This window comes from Fusarium solani (assembly GCF_023522795.1).
Source record: "Fusarium solani strain SB1 chromosome Unknown bctg00000001, whole genome shotgun sequence".
Classification (NCBI taxonomy): Eukaryota; Fungi; Ascomycota; class Sordariomycetes; order Hypocreales; family Nectriaceae; genus Fusarium; species Fusarium solani.
Genome location: NW_027072156.1, coordinates 3,951,562 through 3,971,326, shown reverse-complemented (window position 1 = coordinate 3,971,326; position 19,765 = coordinate 3,951,562). Strand labels below are relative to the sequence as shown.

Here is a 19,765-nt window from a genome sequence, read left to right as displayed (position 1 = left end):
ACAAATATCGGTGTGGGGCCTACTACATTGAAAACAGAAGAGGCCGAGGAGAAGGAAGAGAATCCATAGGTGACCCCAGACGCGGAGAGGGGCCGCTTTCAAAGGTGCCAAGGGCAGCGCCAAAAGTTCCTCTGGGTGGGAGACACCGACCTGAGGACACACGACGCTTGGTCGAGGTACGTACTCGTACCCAGGAGTTTGGGTCGCTTGTCGCTTGTTCGGGGACTTTGACGAATGAAGGGCGTCGGGACAAAGTACTTTTGCGAACAGCTGTTGGTTGGCTGTGAAAGAACAGCAGAGGGCACTTTTTTTTCCTGCTGTGTTGGCCTTTGCGCATAGCACTGTAGCAGTGTGTAATGAGACGGCGTTTCGGAATGAGTAATAGGCTCCGAGAGGAAGGCATAACAAGTGAGTTATGCAGAGCCATAGGATTTCAGAAAAAGAAGATCTCGGCTTGGCTTGGATAGACCCTGTTTTTGCTCGATTAAAACGGATGACTTGCAGGTCGACGACACACGCACGAGGCCCGAGGCGACCCCGGACAATACGGTCGAGACCCGGCCGAGATGTTAGATGTGGCGTATGTACGTCCGAGCCGGCGGCTTTGAATATCTGCGCCAGCTGGGAAAGGGCTGGTGCTATTGAGATGGGATAATAAGCCACATGTTGCACAGAGGGATCAAGTGCCGCAGCTGGAGGGTACTGCACCCGCATGTTAATTGTGGTAGAGTAAGCAATCCAGTCATGAAGATGCCCTCAGGGACCTTTTTTTTGGTGGTGTTTCTCAACCGTGCCGTTTTCCGTGGTACCTACCCATCCGGGACTAGCGGCTCTGTCTGAGGGACGTCCGGTGGGGCCGTGGGCCGTGGCTTCCCTGTGCGCGGCGTGCGTGCGTGCGGTTCTGTGGGCCCGCAGTCGCGGGACCTTTTGGCGGGAAGGTGGCCGGGGGTTCCCAAAAGAGCCCTTTCCAGTTTTGAACCTGCGACTTGGCTTGGGACCTGCCAGGTCAAGCCATCCGCATGCCATGAGCCATGTGTTGTGCTTGCCTTCTTGGCTCGGGTTCAGGATCAATGCTCCTCGATCGAGTCGTATTACGCCCCATCACCACTTCTCCTCTTCATCTACCCCCCCTCAGCCTTGCGCACCATAGAGATCCGCTGCCTCAAACCCCTAGGGCTGTATTGTATTCGGGGATCGACATCCAGCGCGGAAGTGCGGCGCAAAGCAAGCTCGTCATTCCCTATCGGCGAAACCCTAGACTACCTGCCCGTACCGTCCAGTGCCGTACCCTTCCTGCGCGCTTGCGGTTGCGCCTCGACCCTTCAAGGTGCGTAGGTTGCGGATCGCATCACAATCCCATCCCAGGTTCCGAAACCCAATCACGGCCCCGTCGCATCAGATCCCCCAATGTGACTAACTCGAACGTCGTTTTTAGGCGAATCTCGAAGTCGAGCGCGCTGCGGCAGCCTCATCTCGCCACCCTGCGCCGGTGCTTTGGTCCACATCCACACCCTCAACGTCGCTTTCCATTCTGCGAGGGACCCCCCAGTCCCGTCCTTTCTCCATCCTCTCACCTCTCCTGACGGTGATTCCTCCCTCTCCACTCCCTCCCGGGCTCTGCGCTGCGCTGCGTGGGCCCTTTTGGAAACGGCTGACGTCGCCTTGTGCTGGCCGTTGCCCTGACCTTCGATCCTAGCCCCCCCGAACAAAAGAGCCGCCGCGCTTCCATTCCTCTTCCATCCCCCGTCGAAGCCAAACGGAGACTCGCCCTGGCGCCGGCACCGACAGGCCCGAATTCAGAAGCACACCGTTGTTGCTGCCCTACTCTACTCTGCTCACGCCCCCATTCGATCCAACGATCCTCAAACATTCTCAACCCCCTGCGCCCTCGGCCCCGGGACGTCTTCCATGACGGATGCTCGTTTCCTCGGGTCCACGCTGACTGTCCTCGTGTCGTCTGCCTTCTTCTGTTGGCTCGCTCGCTTTTCTCCTTCAACATCTCTCTCCACAAATCTCCAGAGCGGGTCGGAATGATCAACCTTCTCAGTCTGCCGCCCTCTACGGAGACTCCTGCGGCCAATGTTGGTTGAGCTCACGCCCCAGACTTCTCATCCGTCGTTCCCGCTCCGTGTCGGCCGGTCGCGAGACCCTCTCGAGCCTCATATATAAGCCTGGCCTGCCCCATGGAACCCCGTAGGGTGTCGCTCGACGACGATGGATCATCCACGATCGCTCCTGCGTCGCCGCCTCTCCGGCGGCGTGTCTCGATGGAAGAGGATTTCTACTACCAGCGTATCATGACAAGCCCGCGCCGACCCTCGCAGCCGCCCCCGTACCAGCAAGAGCCTACAACAACGTCAACTACAGATCGTTCAGCAAAGGGGAAACGCCTCGCGAGCGGTGGGGGCGGCCAGAGTCAAATTCGCCCAGATACAGCAAAGCAAAAGGAACCACTACCCGACTACAAGAGTTACATATCCCTCGAGGGCGTCTTTGACAAGAAACACGAGATCGAGAATACAATAAAGAGGGCCGAGGATCGTCAATGGCATCCCGTCTATGTGACACTCAACGGGACCGCACTCAGCATTTATGGGGCGAAGAAGGCTTGGGGATGGGGAAGGACTCGTGATGACGGACCATCAATCGACCCGGACAACCCTCCATGGATGAAAAAGGGCAAGCTTGAAAAAACGTACAGCCTACTCTACGCGGATGTTGGTATCGCCGCCGACTATAAGAAGTAAGCTATTCTGTCCCATGACCAGGTGGTGGTACAATTCATGTTCGTATACTAACATGGTTCAGGCGACGATACACCATCCGTGTCCGCGCAGAGACGGACCAATTTCTTCTGTGCTGCGTTGAACTGAGTACCTTTATCAAGTGGCTCGAAGGACTGTTTGCTGCCATCGACATCGCTCTCCCTCTAGAGGACCGAGACTTTCCCCGTGATATGTCCATCCCCCGGATTCAACGGATTCGCTGGTTTCATGGACAGGCCCCAACCGCCACTGCCATTGACCTTTCGGAGTTGGGAATCGAAGAACCTCCTGAAGAGGTCTCGGAGAATCCAGATGTGGAACGGTTGTCGACACGTACGGTTGTGGCGCCAGACTCTCAGACCAGAGTAGAGCCGGAGCTCGAGGTTGATGGGGATGAGGAAGAAATAGCAGAGCCTCCTCCGCGAATAGACCCGATCCGCCGTCTCAGCACGACGTCATACAACAACCTAGGTATCGACCCTGTCGATGGCAAATGGATCCCGGAACATCGGTGGTCAAGTGCCCACGACATGCTGTACGCCAAGCTATGCTACAGCAACCTCTTGTTCAGGAGCCCCCGCAAATCTCCATACATCATCAGCAAGGGGAAGAAGTGGTACGTTGATTGGACGACAGGCCGCATGGTCAGGGTTCTGCCACCAGCGTACGGAGAGATCGACTATTTTGGAGCTTGGCAAACTGTTCATACCGAAAACAGGAGGATATAGACCGGCCGATCATGAACACGCATACGAACATTCCCTATTCTCAAGACTTGGACCCTCGGATTCTCAGATCTCGATATACTCGACTACATCCACCACAAGACAAACCAACACATTACCTCAAAGGGATCAGTCACATCCCAATATCGCACAGCATAGCAACCGACCTCCCGACAATACCTCATCTACATTTTAGAGCCGACGATGAACTCACACGACACGGGATTAAAGACTTACAGGGCACGGCGCTCACCATCTCATTTCTTTGATGATTGTACATACTTTGCATATCCGGCGCATTCAGGGGTTGCATAAGCCAACGGTGGCAAAGACTTATGATCATGGGCCGGAGTTTCAGCTGTTTTGTCATTTTGGTTAAAGCTCTTTTCGCGGTGCATGGCATGGGGGGGATGATACTTGCCCATGGATATTGTACATGATTTTTGTATATACACGACTTTCGCTAGCATGCAGTCACCATTGACTGTTGAGTTGCTTGTACATAGGTACCTATGAGAGGACAAATATCAGGATATAGCTCCTCGTCATGAAATGACTGCTCGTTTGTAGACATTGATTCGTAAGTAAACGCCGGTATACAAGATGAAAAGTATGGTATCATATGAATGTGTCGCCTCCCAGGGACCCCTCGATTATCCCATTCCACCGTTACGGCCGGCCATGTCGCAGCAGCCTTGTAACGTTCCAATTGCTCCACAGTGCCCCTTTCTCTCCATCTACTACGTTGTTGTCGTCGTCGGTGGTGCTCGGCCACCACCACTCGCCGCCTCAACAGCCGCAATACCCTCCCTCGTCTCGGCGGCCACCTCATCGACGAGCGGCCGCAGGGCGTCATTTGCACCTTGCACGTCGGCGACGACAGCCTCGAGGGCCTCGAGCAGCGAGCGGATCTCGTCGCGCTGCCGGCGGACCTCATCGTGCAGCAGGGCGTTTTGCGACTGCGTCGTCTGGAGGCGCGCGTTGAGCTGCGACTGGTGCGCCGTGAGGGAAGGCGTCATGTGGGCGGCGAGTATGGCGGATGGGGGGAGGAGGTGAGGTCTTGAGTATAACATGTTAGTGGAGGAGGTGCTCGAGTAGGGTTGGAGGGACGTACGGTGTTGGTTGGGTTTCTGATGTTGATTCGGCGCGGCGGCGGGAGGCGTCGCTTACGAGACTCTCCAGGTCATTCAGCTTTGGCACAACCTGCCTCGTAACAAGTATACTCTCGAATTCTTTCTAGTCCCCGGTGTCAGCGACAAGTCAATGCTTTCCACAGACAGAGAGGAACAAGCGTACCTCGCACTTCTCCCCCAGCTTCTCAACCATCTGACCCTGCACCTGCCTCAGCACGCCCTCTGCCCTTTTCGCGACGGTAGGATAGCATCCCGCAACGTTTTCCCATCCAATCTTGCCGAGCGTCTTGCGGAGGGAGCGCGAGTAGAGCTCTTGCAGTCGCGCGGCGCGAGGGCCGGGCGTCACGGCGGTGTGGCGCTGGGGCAGCGGAGGAGAGGCCGGCTGTTCCTCGGTGGGCTCGTTCTCCTGCGCCGGTTCGGCGGCCGGGGGGTTGTTGTCTGGTTGCGGATCAGGTGCCATTGGGTGGTGTGGGTGTAAGATGGTGATGCTTGGTTTTTGGTGTTGTAGTATGGCGGCGGCGGGAGACGCGACGGGGCGATAAGATGCGACGCGTGGGGTTATCGCACGTGTTGATGGGTTTTTCCAATTGGTGGCGGTGCATGAGGGGTCAGTTGTGGCTTGAAAGCCGTTTGAGAAGGAGGCTCTCCCTGTCCTGATATTGTCGCAGGGTGCGGTCTATGTATTCGAAATCTATGTATACGTGTAGGAAATAGGCTTGTCAAAGCCGAGTGTAGTTTTCTATTCTGTGTCTGTATGTTATGTGTGGAGTGTCTCTCCAATCCTTCGTCATGGCTCATAGCATCTAGGGTCCCAATCCCACCCTCTCCCAGTGTGTGGTTACTCCTCCCAGTTCAAAAGTCTATAGGGGTATCGGTTATAAATCCCAAGGAAATATTGTCGTTCGTCTGTTGTAGTTGTAGTCGTCGTCTGAGACTCTCAGTTGGCAGCCAGGATCACAGCCGCGTCGGCATCTGACGTGCGGTCTTGTTTGCCGCCATTCCTTCGTCTTTCTTCCTCCTCTTTCTTCTTCCTCTCTACCTCCCTTTGTCGCTCATGGCTGACATAGGTGGCATATCGGAGTGTGCCCAGCGTGAGAACAGCCATGAAGAGGATGCCCAGGACTGATCGACGGATCAGAATCCAGCGTACTGCCTCAATCTCTGACTTGGCATCGCTACTAAGTACGATGCTGATCTTGTAGTTGATTTGCTGGACCTGGAATGCTGTCAGCTAACCACATTCCCATACCCCGTATCCAGCTGAGAAAACTTACTGCGCTCTGCACCACCTTCTGCTCTTCGCTCACTGCCATCTTGCGGTCATTGAACAACCCTCGCACATTGTCATTCAGTGTCAAGACCTCCTGGTTAAGGGACTGAGTCAAGATGTCCACCTCATGTTGCAGATGCGTTCGTTGTTGGCGTAGCTGCTCCTCTTCGAGCCTTCGGTTATTCCTGATCTCCGTGCTAAGCTCTGAGCAGGCTGCCGTAAAGAGGTATGTTTCCTGGTCAAAACAGTCAGCCCCCTGAATCACTTCTCCCAGTGCAATTAGAGCTCACGTTTTCCACATCACTCTTGCTAACCAGAGTCGACTGCGCAATATCAAGATTTTGTGCGAGCAGCGCTCTAATTGCCTTCATGGCTGTTGTCGCCTGTTCCTGAGAGTATCCCCCTTCCTGCAGCTGCTTGACCAGCGAGTAGCTGTCAAAGTGATGGATATATGGCGGCGGACACATGGCAGGGCCAGACCTCATAGTCTCGGGGGGTTGCATGTGCAGAACAGCCTCCAGGGGGCCGCTCTGCTTGGCCTCCTCTCGAGCCAGCCTGGCCCGCTCCTCCTGGGGTGTTTCATTCTCTTTCGGCTGAGGTTTGCTACTCGTCGCCTCGCCGGGCTGGGTCGAGAAGTTCTGACTAGACGTATTGGGTTCCGAGGGAGTCTCTTCGGTCGGGGTAGGTTGGGTTGGTTGTTGCTCGGCAGCGCTCTGGTTTACCACAGGCCGGCTGGCCGCACCGCCGATAACACCAGACGAGGCATTGAGCGACCGGACCTTCTCGCTGCCAATTGGCTGAGGTTCGACAGCCTTCCCTCGCCTCCGCGCAAAGGTTCCTCTATGCCGTGTAAACGCCGCGGCGCGAGGAGCTGTGCCGATAGCTCGCAGCACGTGCGGGCTCAGAGACCTCAACCGGGCAGTGGCTGTCATTGCGGGCAGGGAGACCCCGCAGGTAGGTCGGGGGCTAGTGTGGACTACCGGGCTCGAGGTGATGCACTCATAGGGGCAGAATTCGATTCGGGGCCGTCGGTGCGAGGAGGAGGTTGAAGATGCGAGACGCCATATGAGGGAGGATGCAAGTGTTCCTTCTACGTAGCAAAAGGGACCCGACGTTGGGAGGTTTCGGAGCGGAATCGGCAACTACCGTACCTGCTTAAGTGACTTGGCTCCTGCACGTGGCGTCATCTTAACCACTTGAACGTTAGGTAGGGGAAGGTTCCATTACTCTGGGGCAGGACTGCCGATGTTAACCGCAGGGGTTGAGGTACGTACCCACTCCTTTTCTTCATTGCCACACTGTCAGATATCAACAACAACAACAACAACAACGACGGGAATCTCAAAGGTTACAGACCCCAAGAACGAGTGAGTCTCTTATTACCGCTTTGGATAATCCTCATATACTATCCTTGACCGGTTCTTGTACCTAGAATACAGCTGATAATTTTGTCGCTGGTGTAAGGCCCTGTATACCTCATGTTCTGCGGCCCTCCTAATATCGCTTTCCGGCCGGCATCCATTTCATTGCATTCCCAGAGCCCAGCCATCCCATCTATTCCCCAATGTGATGATACACCCGCAATGTCGTTTCTTGCTTCCATTCCCAACCTACCCATCTCATAACTATATGTCTCCAGCATCTTGAACGCCATCTATGCTTTATTCTTCATCACCCACCAAATTGATACTCCCTGTCACTTCCATTTCAAGCACCACCTAGGCTTCATTGTCCCGCACTTGGACCGTCCTTGCCTCGTTTCCCAACTTGTCCGTGTCGTCACCGCCAATGCCACCAAAAGCACTGGCATTGGTGCTGGGCGGACCACTGCTTTGTGGGCTGTTGGACTCATTTGTCAAGACGGGCGTTGGTGTCGACGAGTTGACGTCGACGTGAAGAGCGCTTGCTGTGTTCAAGGCAGGCGTTGCGCTCGGGGTCGACGCCGGCGTGGTAGCAGGAGTCGTGGCTGTTTCGCTTTCGCTCTCGTCTTCAAGGTGCTTAGAGATAGCCTCGACCTGTCTTGTCGTGGCACTCTTCTTCAGTTCATCGAGCAGAGGTCGGATTTTGTCCTTGAGCGCTTCCTTCTCTGCAGGTTCGGCACGCTTCAAGAGTTTCTCTGCGCATGGTTAGCATACAGTGACATTTTTGGATGTGTGAACTTACGAATCACGTAATTTCCAAATTGATCAGACATCATGTGCTGCAGTGGCATTGATCCGTCCTCACCCACAGTGGTGATCACCTTCTGGATCTCGGATCGCTGCTGAGGAGTACAGTTCTTGATGCAGCGCTCAACCACATTTGATGCTTGCTTCTGTCTCGACAGAGTCAAGAGTTGGGACATGACCATGGTAAAAATCCGATCCCGGTCCTGGGGGTCACCCTTCTCGAGGATGTGTTGGGCCACATAATTGCCATACTGGTCGTTGAACAGAAACCTCCATGAGCTGTGCAACTCTTCCAGAAACATGGCCTTGTCTTCCTCCGAGCCATGCTCGAGAATTCTCTGGATGACGCGGCATCCATAGTTGTGAGTGGCAAATTCTCTCACACGACCCTTGAAAGCATCCATAATGAAGCCAATGTGTTCCCTGGGTACCAGCTGAATGATCTTCTGGACAACGTGGTTCCCGTGTTCGTCCTTGATCACATCGACAATCCTGGGCTGCAGCTCCTGGACAAGTTCCGCTTGCTGGTTGACAAGGATATGGTCCATTGCCTACTAATGTTAGCCGATTGTCCATTGGAGAAATCAAATTTACACATACCTTTTGAACCACCCGGCAGGAGTACATCTGCATCGACATATCCACCATTCTGCCCTTCATCTTGTCGGCAAGGATGCTCTTCTGCACCTGGCTGCCATGATCAAAGAACTTCTGAATAACATAGTTGCCAAACAAATCTTTCATGAGCTGAACTGCATTTGGCTCGATCTCTCGGAAGATTCGGTCTTTCTCGTCACTGTTGGCGCTGTCGATCTGCGACTGCACGAACCTGGAGCCTTGCTGGTCTCCGCTGAACTCGACGATATGGCCATAAATCTGACTGAGAGTGAACTGTTGCCTGTTCCTCTGGCGATTGCGGAAGTCGTTGAGAACGGTGCTGCGACGTTCCCTACCGGGGTCGGTAGTTTGATATGGCTGTATGGGGACAGTTCCAGGGTATCCGGGAGGCAGATTCGGTAGGTTATAGCCAGTGACCATGGTGGGACGGACACTTTGGCTGAGTGGATCGTAGTACGGCGAGTAGAACAACGGCATGGCGCTCTGGTTGTAGGAGGCCGTGGATGGATACTGGGTCCCAGGCAGCGCCCCGGGCACCCGGTCGTGATCGCCAGAAAAGCCCGATCTTGGAATACCATACAAAACGCTCAACACGTCCGTATTCACGTAGGGCCCGGAACTTCTCGCTTGCTCTGGGCGAGGGTTCTGTGCGGTGGGGATGCGATCAATGGATGATCTGTTCATACCATGGAGCTGCGAGTTCAGATGTGTGACCAACTGGTCTTGGGACAAGTCGATGCCGTTGCTCAACTGAGAGCTGGACCTCACTTCAAAGGGCTGCGAGGCTGGGTTGAAGGTTGACCGACCTGCGTTGGTCATGGAGGAGACTGAATTGTCGTCCATCGTCAACCGGCGAGTGAACTCTAAAGAGAGGTCTTCACTCATTTGCTGCCTGTTAGAGTTGAAGGCGCGGCTGTTGGTTGACTGGTGCTGGAATGAGGAGGAATGCGTTGGCATTGGCCGCTGAGACTGAATCGAGTTGCTCGGAGTGTGTCCTTGGGTATGGGTATGGCTGAACAGATTGGCAGGTGATTGAGCCTGTCGTTGAGGGCCACTGGAATCCCGTGCTATGCCAAAGCTGGTGATCGAGTCCATGTAGGAGTTTTCCTGCGGACTGCGCCTTCTGTATGACATGGTGGTGGTCTCTTGGATCGATGTGTCATCATAGCCATCGAACACGTTGGTGCTGTTGTTGATGCCATTGCCGATGCCTCCTTCGTCGCGCGGCGAGCCCGTCGATCGTGGCATTCCCATCATCCAGCCAGACCCTGACCGCCAGTCATCAGAGCTCATGTTCCGGGCCCCAGAGTTTGCATGTCGGGTTGCAGCGTTCGCGGGTCGGGTTCGAGTGTTCGCGTTCCGCGCTCCAGCATTGGAGCCAGCAGGGGTATCATCGACAGCTAGAGCTGGGAGTCAGTACACGTGGGATCTGGAGCGGGGCAGATAGAGTGTAGAAGACCAGCGACGACAGATATATCGCGGCCACGGGGAGACACCTACCATTATAAGCCCAAATGCTGCTGGCCGAGCCGTCGGCCGTGTAGGGCACGGAGATGGATTGCGTCGGCTGCCTGTCGTTGGTCTGGGCAGGCATGGTGCCGAGATTGGTAGAGCCACCGAGGCGTCTCCTGGACTATCAAAGACGAAGAGACAGTGTCAGTATGCGGTTCCTAGAGCAATTCCCCGGACAAAACAAAGAATTCGTCGTGATGGGATATGATGATGATGTGTGCTTTTCAAGGTTTGAGTTTTGGTGTGCATCCAATATTATGGGGGACAGCGTCGGCCGTCGTTTTTTTGGTCGCAGACTCGACGTGGTAGCGAATCCGGACGTGCGCTAGCCTGTCGCATCTGGTTGAGACACACGAGCACCTCTGACGTCGCACTCCCTGGCCCAGGGCTTTGAGCCAAGGCGCTGACGGCAGGGCACGGGCACGGGCAGGACGAGGAATGGGACATGAGGGTGGAGAGGACGAGGAATGTCATGTGCATAAATGAAGTTTCGGGTAAAGAAGAGCAAAGACGCACCTGAAAAGAGCTAGCCATACTTTGGTCCATATCAACAATGATGAAAGTAGGACGAGTGAGGCGAATTGAATTGTCTCGTTGATCAAGAAGCAACTCAGGGTTGGGTACAGATTCTCGTACTGCACTCAGTGCGGTGTCGGACCTCGCTGTAGGTGTGTTTGGGGTTGCACTCCGAGGGGACAGGAGTCGAGTGGGTGCTGGGGTCCGGTGTCTGGCGTCTTAGCGCAAGGGAGGCGAGGGTGTAGCGAGGTGGATGGAGCGGCAGATGGTACTGGGGGTGCCTTGGCTTTCAAGGGCCACGCTGCAAGGTTCGAGCGAGTGCTGTGTGTCCGACCGATGGAGGGACGATTCAGGGCCCAACGTATTAGATACGGATACCTGTATTAGATGCCGCGTCCGAGCCGATGAGACGGACGTTGGATCAAGGTATGGATGTTGTATGGTGACGACCGGGTCTTGTGTGTCAAGAAGAAATGCCGTAGTTGAACAAGACGGCAGTTGTTATCGAAAAAGTGAGGGTAGGTAGGTGCTTGATCTCGGACGACCAAGCTAGAGCTCAGTCAGCACAATCCAGTATCTGGTCGGAGCAAAGTACAAATAATGTGGAGGCGAAAAAAAGATGGGGGGTCAGGAGTGGGTAAGGCTGAGGGAGAGGGACAGGGGGGATTTTATATTCAAAATCCGGGCATAGATGGAAGCAGGCTTTCCCCAGCGAAGAAGGGCCAATTCTTGCCTTTCGTGGGTTAAAGGCGGGAAGGAAATGTGGCAGGAAATTAGCTTTGGTGCCTGTGTCGTGACTTACAATAAAGATTAAGGTATTTGTGGTGAAGCTTTTTTGCGGCGGGACCCAAGACTGTATGAGACTTCTTCCAGGATGTACCCCAATTCGGTTTTCCGGGAGGCGGTGCGGCTGTTGGGACGAGAGGAGCTGGATGTGTATACAAGCAAGGTGAACGGAAATACCCTGGAAACCAAGATCCAGAGGCAAAGTAAAACGGTCTGCGCAGTCCTTTCTGCCGCGTGCCGTATATGTGGGCGTGTGTAATGTCGCGTGCGTTTTGTGTGTTGTTGTATGTTTAGGAATGCAACAGGATCCTTGACAGTCCCGGAGCGAGCATGTGCCGACGATGGGTGGAGAGCCGACAAGGTCTTGTTGGGGAATTATTCAGTTGACAAATGAAGCCGAGGGATGTAGCGACATGTGCAGAGTAGAATTTTTTCTTCTCCTCCGAGGCAAGGTAGGTGCAGAAAAGGTTGACTATACTTGAAGCCAGATGTACAAAGGAAGATTGGTGGTTTGGACGGACGTCTATTAGACAGTAAAGGTTTCGGTCAGATATCAACGGTGGCTTCGATCGGATGTGTGGAAATGTTCTAAACAAAGAGTTTATCGAGTAAGTATGGGGCGGGAGAAGAAAGTGAAAATGGGCAGAGAAGCGGGCGAGATTATTAGAGGCAGTAAAGTAATTAACAGAGAGGACGGATCAAGTAAATTAACGAGTCGACAGACACAACAAACCAAGCTTCGACGAGGGAAGAACTTGGAGAGGAGGGAGAGGAAGAGCAAGCAAGCAATGTGAGGGTGAGAGCGGCAAACGACAGCTTTGGGGGCGTAGGGGCAGTTTTACATGTAGTCGGCCGCGGGCCAGCGAAACAAGGGCAAGCCTCAAGGTCGCACACCAGGGTCGGAATGCACGGGGCGCGACAAGGAGAGCAAGAGAAGGGCCCGCGAAACGTTTGGCCCTCCGTCTAAGGGAGAAACCTCGTGTGCGGTCCTGTCTGCGCAGGAATGATGGGGAATGACGGGCGAGACAAGCTCGATAGCGCGCCGACGTCTGTGTGGTTTAAGGTCGAGCTCCAAGGTTGGAAATGGGGGAAGAAGAGGGGGGCTCCTCGAGGACCTGTCGACAAGGGTTAATCTCGAGCAGGGAGGGAAATCCTGCCTTAGTGTCGATATTGAGCTGGGGACGATCAGGGAGGCAGATGAATTGCCCCAGTATTTCCCATTCGTCCAGACGATAATCCGTAGATGGTGCTGTGATAAACCGGTGAAGCTACGATCTATGCGGCACACAACGCGCTTCCTAGACGCAAACGGTTCGAACGGGGGGGAACAGGCAGACAAGGGACGCCTTTATCCTCGTGCGTGCTAAAAGCTTAAACCCCTCTCTGACCCAGATGGCGCAGGATGGCATGTCTCCCCAACAATAGACCTGCACGCCATCCGCGTCTGGTCGGTGTATATTGTGCCTCGTCGACACAGCACCCAGACGGGGCACGGTGTAGACTGCCCGGGTATCTACCAATTGCTCTGCCGACCAATCTGCCGCTGTGTCAAGCTTGTCTCGACTCTCCTCCTCCGGAAGTCGGGCTGCAACAGCACATGAACCGCTCTGGCTGGCTGCTTGCCTGTCTTCGTGCTGCCTCGCTACTTGGCACAATGAGGGGCCTCGGATCTCCCGAGCGTTGTACGAACCGCGATGCTCATGTGCGTGATTTTGAAGACGAGATGCTTCATATCGGGTAGGACACTTGTACTGAACTTCCTCATTGCCGTCTCTCAACAGACTGGTCTTGACAAAGTTGATGCGGATGCCTGGGGCTTATCCCGCAGCCCATGCAGGAAAAGGCCCTTTTCATCAGCTGATTGCTGTATTTCTCGGTGTCATTGATATATTATATCACCTCTACCATTTCTTGACCTCTTGGTACAAGACACACATGCACCGTGACAATGGCGCACAGAGTATCCGTGTCCTGGCTGGCTGTTAACGGTGTTGGACCTGGGAAACTTCCATCGCTCAAGCCCCAATTCAGGGCCGCAAGCCAAGACGGGCGGCCCCTCCTGGCTAGACCCAGATCGTGTAGACTAACTTTCTTAACTAAACCCTGTTCGGCTTAGCCCTTTTGCGTCTGCTTAACCGTATCCTGATCAGGGAGTCGCTGAGGTGACTTTGGCTTTTTTGTTTGCATCATGCCGCAAATCATGAGGAGACGACTTGGACCTGGAAGCAATTCAAAAGGCCACCTTTATCCAGTCTGTTTAAACCATGACAAGCCCAAAATGCACATATCCACCGTGGCCCTTTGCCGCATCAAAGCCTTCCTACCCTACATCATGGAATCTCCAGGTGTTCCAGATGCTGGTACCGGGTAATCAATCCCCAACTCACATTCGATTCAATGTCTTAGGCCGAGACCTCCATTTCGTTCCTTGGAGAATGGAATTGTGAGCGCCACTTCAAATCCAGTCAACACATCCATGACTTCTGATTCACCGTCCATGTTCCCTTGGTGGCTTCGTACTTGCTGACATAGGTGTGCGGTGCCTTGACAGCACGGCGCTACCTCAGACTCGGTTGCCAGCAAGTTGGCTCGCTGAGATGTGGTCAGATGGCTTCTTTTCTCGGCCCTTTCCCTGCGCTTCCCTTGCAGTACAATTGCTTCCCTTTACCATTCCCTTCTTCTCCGCTTCTCAACACTAGGTCATGACGGGATGCGCCGCCTCCTCGAAACCTACACCATGGCAGTGTTGACACATTCGCGAATTGCAGACTGTGGGTCTCCGCCGACTGTCTCGGCGCCCTCAGGAAAACAAAGGACAAGCCCGAGACCACCTGGCCTGGAAAAGGAGGCCTGAGCACGAGCGCCTTGAACGGACGCGGGACGGCTGATTGCGCATCGCCACGACACACTTTCTTCACACTTTGTCGTGGCATCTCGTCCAATAGCGGGAACGGGCGAGATCTGATTCGAACTGCGGCTGTAGAGTATCACCGTCAGAGTATCTTACACCAAGGCAATCAGCTCAAAATAGCAACCGACACGAAACAAACAATCTTGATACAGTTTGCCATCCCGAGATGCCCCTTCCAGATTGAGCACATTGTACAGACCGCCATTAGACACTGACTTGTGTTCGGGAAAAAGGTACACTGATCTGCCCCCTAGCCAAGGCTGGGAACGCAAGGGAGAGCTGAGTCGACCCAGTCCACGCGTTGCCTAGCAAGTGAGCACTTGCATGTCCTCGCAGAATGTGTTCTTAAAGATCCCTTTGGAACGCTGCCGGGATTTTCTACCGTCAACCTGACGACACATTGGTCATGTTGGAGGCTGCGCACTCTGGCCGTTCACTCATCCCAAGAGTGGCCCGACTTTCGTTGGCAACAAGAAAAGACAGTAGGCGACCCGAGGTTGAATGCTGATGATAATCCTGCCCAGTTGATCTCGTGACACAGCGTGTCGCCTTTGGGCTTTGGCTTCCACGACCTCCTCGACAGAGGCCCGATACCACGATGCACCAAGATCCAACGGTTGCCGCATCAGAGATCCCGATGCCATTGACAGGCCAGAAGCAAGGCAAACAGTGTCTGTTGTGGTGTGGACATGTTTCACTTCGCCGTTCACCGCCTGGGGCGAGACGCACCGAGAGGATGGTCTTGTCTCGCATTCCTTCGATCGAACGTTGACATGCTGCACATAAGAAACCTGAACCACTCAGACCCGGTTTGCCGTTCACCAGATACATCCTCGATGGCTCGATCGAAGGCCTCGCACTTCTGGCGGATCGAATGAGTCGTTATCGTCTGGCCAGGTCGTACGGCTCCTCGGCCGACGAAGGTCAACTGCCGCTCGCTGTCTCATCCACTCATCTGCTGCATCGGTGAGTGATGAACTGTTCATGTTCATCGGGAGGTTGCGTCTCGTGCACCTCTTGTGGGGGAGATGTTTGGTTCCGGGAACGGGTTCGACTTTGTGTCGCCTTGGAACCGACAACAGTTTCGAGCAGCAGCACCGAGTAGTGTATAGAGGGACCTCAACGTCCACGGTTCGCAATGCACTGGCATGGCTGATTCGGCAGAATTGGTTTGACGGTGAATGTCAGCAGTTGTCATTCACTTGAATGATAGACCTTCTGTTGGTAGATAAAAAGGACAAAGTGAGAACAGTGTAGGAAGAGAAGCGAGAGAGAAGCGACCTTGAAGAACGATTCCAAAGACAAAAGGCAAGAGAAAAACTTGATAGTTCGCAACAAGAAGTATAATTCTCTCAAGCCAACGGACCTCGGTCATCGGGATATCGCTCATTCTCCAGTGTCAACGTCTTATGTGAACACTACACCGCCAGGCTGACAGACTGACTTGGTTTACTGGAGCACAGTTGGAGATGTGGTCAAGGTGGTAGAGGCTCCATCCGTGGTTCCGACATATGAGTTGGCCCTGCGGAGAAGACGCACGCAGGAACAACGGATGGCGTGCTTTGATCGCGAAGCATGTGGGGTGATGTCGATGCTCCTCTCAGGGCTACCCGAAGTTTTCTCTACGGCCAGCGGTCAGGCAAAAGGAAATCCGGGCAGAGGCGAGAGAATCCATGCCTGCCGGATCACAGTGGATGATGTGCCAGAGACCCAGTCTGCTAGCCGGTCAACAATGAAAGGGATCGAGGGAAAAGGAGGGCTGCCGGGTCTCCTGACGGCGAAAATAGGCATGGATAATGCGAGGACATTGGTTCCACACAAGACGAAGGCGGACAAGCGACAGACAAAGGACTTGATAGAAACAACCGATTGCGTCCCTTTTTCGATTACTTGCGCGCATGGATGAGGCTTGTTGCTGGGAACCGTGCGTACCTTCCCTTTGCGTCTGTCCATCGCATCGCAACGCTAGAAATAGCAGCAGAGGATTGTCGAACGCGTGTACCAGGCTGAGCGGCTTATTTCTTACGACACCTGCTGCGGAGAGGAAGTGGCGATGCCAGGCAATGTATGCGAACAAAGGCGGATTCGTCGAGGTGCGGCGCTTCGCTTTCATCCAAGAGGCTTTCCTTTGTTTACGCAACCGAACCGAACGTCCCTGTCATTGTGTGATAGCGCTCGTACCTTGCATTGGCGTCTTGTCGACCAGCCGAAATTCGCTCTCATGCTCGCCACGCTCGTGTGGGCTCTAGGCCCTTTTCAGCAGCCGACCCTTGACATGAAGAATTCAGTCCAATCCAGTGAGTGATGAGCAAGTCTCTGCTGCTTATCGATAGGCACAGGTACGTGGAGGTGGTCGTATGGAGGTCGTCTTCGGTGCTGCTCGCTCAAAACGGGCAGCTCCACCAGCAATGCACCAAGGCACCGTGGCTTTGGAGGGCTTGGCAGGGGAAAGCGGAGCCATGGACCAACGGCTGTAGCCAATGAAGCGCGCGCCTACAGGGAAGCTGCCAGCGAATCCCAGCTGACCCCTCCAGCGCTAGAACGAGCCAGATACAGAGGACAAGGGCTGACCTCGAGAGATGATGCTGGAACCAACAGAGAACGAGAACCTCAGGTGCTTGCGCGAGTCACAGTCGACCATGGTCCATGGCCATGGATGGAAACCCACCTTCAGAACGACGTGCCATCCATGTGGATGGAAGCGGACCCTTGGTGTCGCTCCTCGACACGCCATTGGCTCGCCATCCCACCGCTCGACGGTGGCGCCCCGCACCACCAGGAGCGAAAAAAGACATGGAAGGACCACACGAGCAGAGCTCAGTGCTTGCAGCGCTCTCAGGCCCCAGCAGGGCCAGCACGCCAACGCCCAGTTGGCTTAGCGGCCAATTACAGCGGCGGTGCCCCTGAGATGGACCAAGGAAACAGTGGCCCTAGCGCCCGTCCAACGCCTCTCCAGCGCCTGCTACTGCCTGCACCCTGGTCCGGCCTCATTTCCGTGGTAGTCCCCTGTTCTTTTCATCTATGGCCTACTCCCCCAACCGAAATCCGCCCTTCTCTTGTTCTTCTTTCTCTTCCAACCCAATCCTCGCGGGCTGTTTCGTGATTCCCGTCAACGGCATCGTTTTTGCTCCTGTTGTACATCTTTGTTTTTTTGCAATCCCCCTCCTTTGGATCATCAGCTTCACTCTTTCAGCTGATATCCGTCCAGTCTTTTTTACCCCCAACCTCCCTTCCTTACCAAACTAGGCCAACACCACCAACCACCTCCCTTTCCGAGGTTCCCAGCCAGGCATTCACCAACCGACTATTGGCGATATCCTCTCCCTGGTGTACGTCTCCTCTGTCCCATCTGACCCTCCACCTGCCACCTCTATTTTGTCGGAAGTTCTGTTTTGAGGAGTCTTTTCTGCAACACGTCATGGCATGCATTGAATTGGTGGGAGGGAACTCGTTCGGTTTGGCCGGTTCGCATTGCCCGGCAAGCCTCGATGGCTCTTCCGACCATCATGGGGAATGGGGGTTGGCTACTGTATTGGATGATGCGTTGCAGATGGGCTTCACACTCCGGAAGAATGGCAATTCTCGCTCGCACTCGCCGATGGCTCTCTCGGCTATCTCCTCACTCCTTGGTTGGGCTTACTGACAATTGTGAATTATAGACTTTAACGGCCCGTCACTCATTCACTTTGTACACCGGAGCCCTCATTGACTATCACGAAACTCAATTATCACTGTCATCGTCATAACGTTACGACCCCAACTTTATTCACGATGCCTTCCCTTCACAACCTCCTTGCCCGGACCACCTCCTCACCCCCGGACTCTGATGGCTCGGACGATACCCTGATCAACATGATGCTCGGACTTCTCGGCCTGGTCTTCCTTGGCCTGATCCTGGTCTCGATCCTCTTCCTGTTCCGCCGCGCTCGTCGCCAGAAGCAGATGCAGCCCATCCACGACGAGGAGGATGGTCTCCCCTCGTACTACGACAGCAACACCAAGCGCATGGCCAACCACCGAGGCCTCACCATCGAGACGACGCACAATGGCCGCTCCAGCGTCTTTGTCATCAACAAGAACGGCCACCCCATGCTTGCCAACCCCAACTCGCCTCCCTACTCTCCCGATAATGTTCCCGAGATCCACATCACCTTCCCTGATGAGCAGGACGACCAGGGCCGACCAAAGAGCGGTCGTGTTCTCGTTGTCCGGGTTGGCGACAACTCGGCTGTCGGTCTTGAGCCCATGAACGACGAGCAGCTCCCCGCCTACGAGAAGGAGGCCAAGGGACAGTTCTACTCTATCGACATGGACCAGATCGGCGGTCTCAAGGAGAAGGACCGTACTCAGTTCCAATAAGAGATGCAAGAATTTCCCCTGCTTCTCTTTTTCACCGTCGCCGGCGATGCAACTTCAAGCCGTCTTGGACGACCAACACGTCACGACAAAGTCTTGAATACGATTCTTCTTTTTGGGATAATCTCCCGCAAAAAATTCAGCGAACTAACCCGCCCTTTGGCCCGGTTCTGCCACAGGCAACCGGAGAGTCGACGGCACTTTTATGACCAGTTTACTATATACCCGTTTACGCTGCGGTCTAATCTTCGCAATGCTACCCATCAGCGGCGGCCCTTCCCCTACGACACTTTTGCCTCTCTATCCCCCTTCCACATGTGCAACTCGCACGGACACGAGCTGCCATTGAACTGGTCCAAGGTCTCAGGAGAGAAGGATATGCAAAGCAGATAGAGAAACAAAAGGTGGAGAAGAGGGCGGGCGGCAGCGACTGCGCCCCGGTGAGACAGGACGAGGCCTTGGATCACTCTGGCAAGTGATGGGTAACACGAGACCCAGCAAAACAATGTACATGCAGCGCAGCAGCAGCAGCAGCAATCTATCGTGGGGTTGAATCTTGGGACACGACATATCGGCCCTTTTGGAGTAGCTTCCCTATCTGTATTTGATAGTGTATAATTTCTTATCTTGGCATTGACTGTGTTGATGCATGTGATTGATGACTATTTGTTTATGATTCCCTCTCAGTGAAGTTGTTGTTTATTGAGGCTGAGGCATTCTCGAGGCATTCTGTTGGGCAATTGCATTTGTAGGATTGCCTCTTCCATCGACATGTCTCGTTGGTGAGGGAGTTGATTGGCTGGTGTGTTGGAGGGGTGGCGCGGCCAAACATGGACTATTCAACCGCCAAGTCGGACCTCACTCATCGAACATTGTACACTTCATGAACTGGGTTGAAGCCTGGTAGGCTGATTTATTAATGACCCGAGTGCTGATTATGACCATACAGCATGCAGTCTTCTCAGTTGCAAACCAATGAGGCAAGGAAGCACAGCACAACACTGT

At 54.3% G+C, this 19,765-nt stretch overlaps 6 protein-coding genes across 6 annotated transcripts; 3 read left to right on the top strand and 3 right to left on the bottom strand.

Moving 5' to 3' along the window:
• Positions 1-2,183: 2,183 nt before the first annotated feature.
• MRS44_003337 (uncharacterized protein) lies at positions 2,184-3,493 on the top strand (the record flags this gene model as incomplete). The annotated part of the gene is made up of 2 exons (XM_046278276.2): positions 2,184-2,743; positions 2,809-3,493. The coding sequence occupies 2 exons, from the start codon at positions 2,184-2,186 to the stop codon at positions 3,491-3,493; spliced, it is 1,245 nt and encodes a 414-aa protein (XP_046137451.2).
• A 737-nt stretch (positions 3,494-4,230) lies between these two features.
• Positions 4,231-5,083, bottom strand: MRS44_003336 (uncharacterized protein; the record flags this gene model as incomplete). The annotated part of the gene is made up of 3 exons (XM_046268422.2): positions 4,231-4,549; positions 4,605-4,726; positions 4,787-5,083. The coding sequence occupies 3 exons, from the start codon at positions 5,081-5,083 to the stop codon at positions 4,231-4,233; spliced, it is 738 nt and encodes a 245-aa protein (XP_046137450.1).
• A 477-nt stretch (positions 5,084-5,560) lies between these two features.
• On the bottom strand, positions 5,561-6,825 carry MRS44_003335 (uncharacterized protein; the record flags this gene model as incomplete). The annotated part of the gene is made up of 3 exons (XM_046273545.2): positions 5,561-5,839; positions 5,898-6,128; positions 6,184-6,825. 3 exons carry the CDS (start codon positions 6,823-6,825, stop codon positions 5,561-5,563), a joined length of 1,152 nt encoding a protein of 383 aa, XP_046137449.1.
• Positions 6,826-7,611: 786 nt separating this feature from the next.
• Positions 7,612-10,273, bottom strand: MRS44_003334 (uncharacterized protein; the record flags this gene model as incomplete). Its single annotated transcript, XM_046275361.2, has 4 exons — positions 7,612-8,009; positions 8,057-8,612; positions 8,662-10,079; positions 10,180-10,273. The coding sequence occupies 4 exons, from the start codon at positions 10,271-10,273 to the stop codon at positions 7,612-7,614; spliced, it is 2,466 nt and encodes an 821-aa protein (XP_046137448.2).
• A 6,352-nt stretch (positions 10,274-16,625) lies between these two features.
• On the top strand, positions 16,626-17,507 carry MRS44_003333 (uncharacterized protein; the record flags this gene model as incomplete). The annotated part of the gene is made up of 2 exons (XM_046273544.2): positions 16,626-16,701; positions 16,744-17,507. The coding sequence occupies 2 exons, from the start codon at positions 16,626-16,628 to the stop codon at positions 17,505-17,507; spliced, it is 840 nt and encodes a 279-aa protein (XP_046137447.2).
• A 668-nt stretch (positions 17,508-18,175) lies between these two features.
• On the top strand, positions 18,176-18,763 carry MRS44_003332 (uncharacterized protein; the record flags this gene model as incomplete). The annotated part of the gene is made up of 1 exon (XM_046273543.2): positions 18,176-18,763. The coding sequence occupies one exon, from the start codon at positions 18,176-18,178 to the stop codon at positions 18,761-18,763; it is 588 nt and encodes a 195-aa protein (XP_046137446.2).
• Between the last annotated feature and the right edge of the window lie 1,002 nt (positions 18,764-19,765).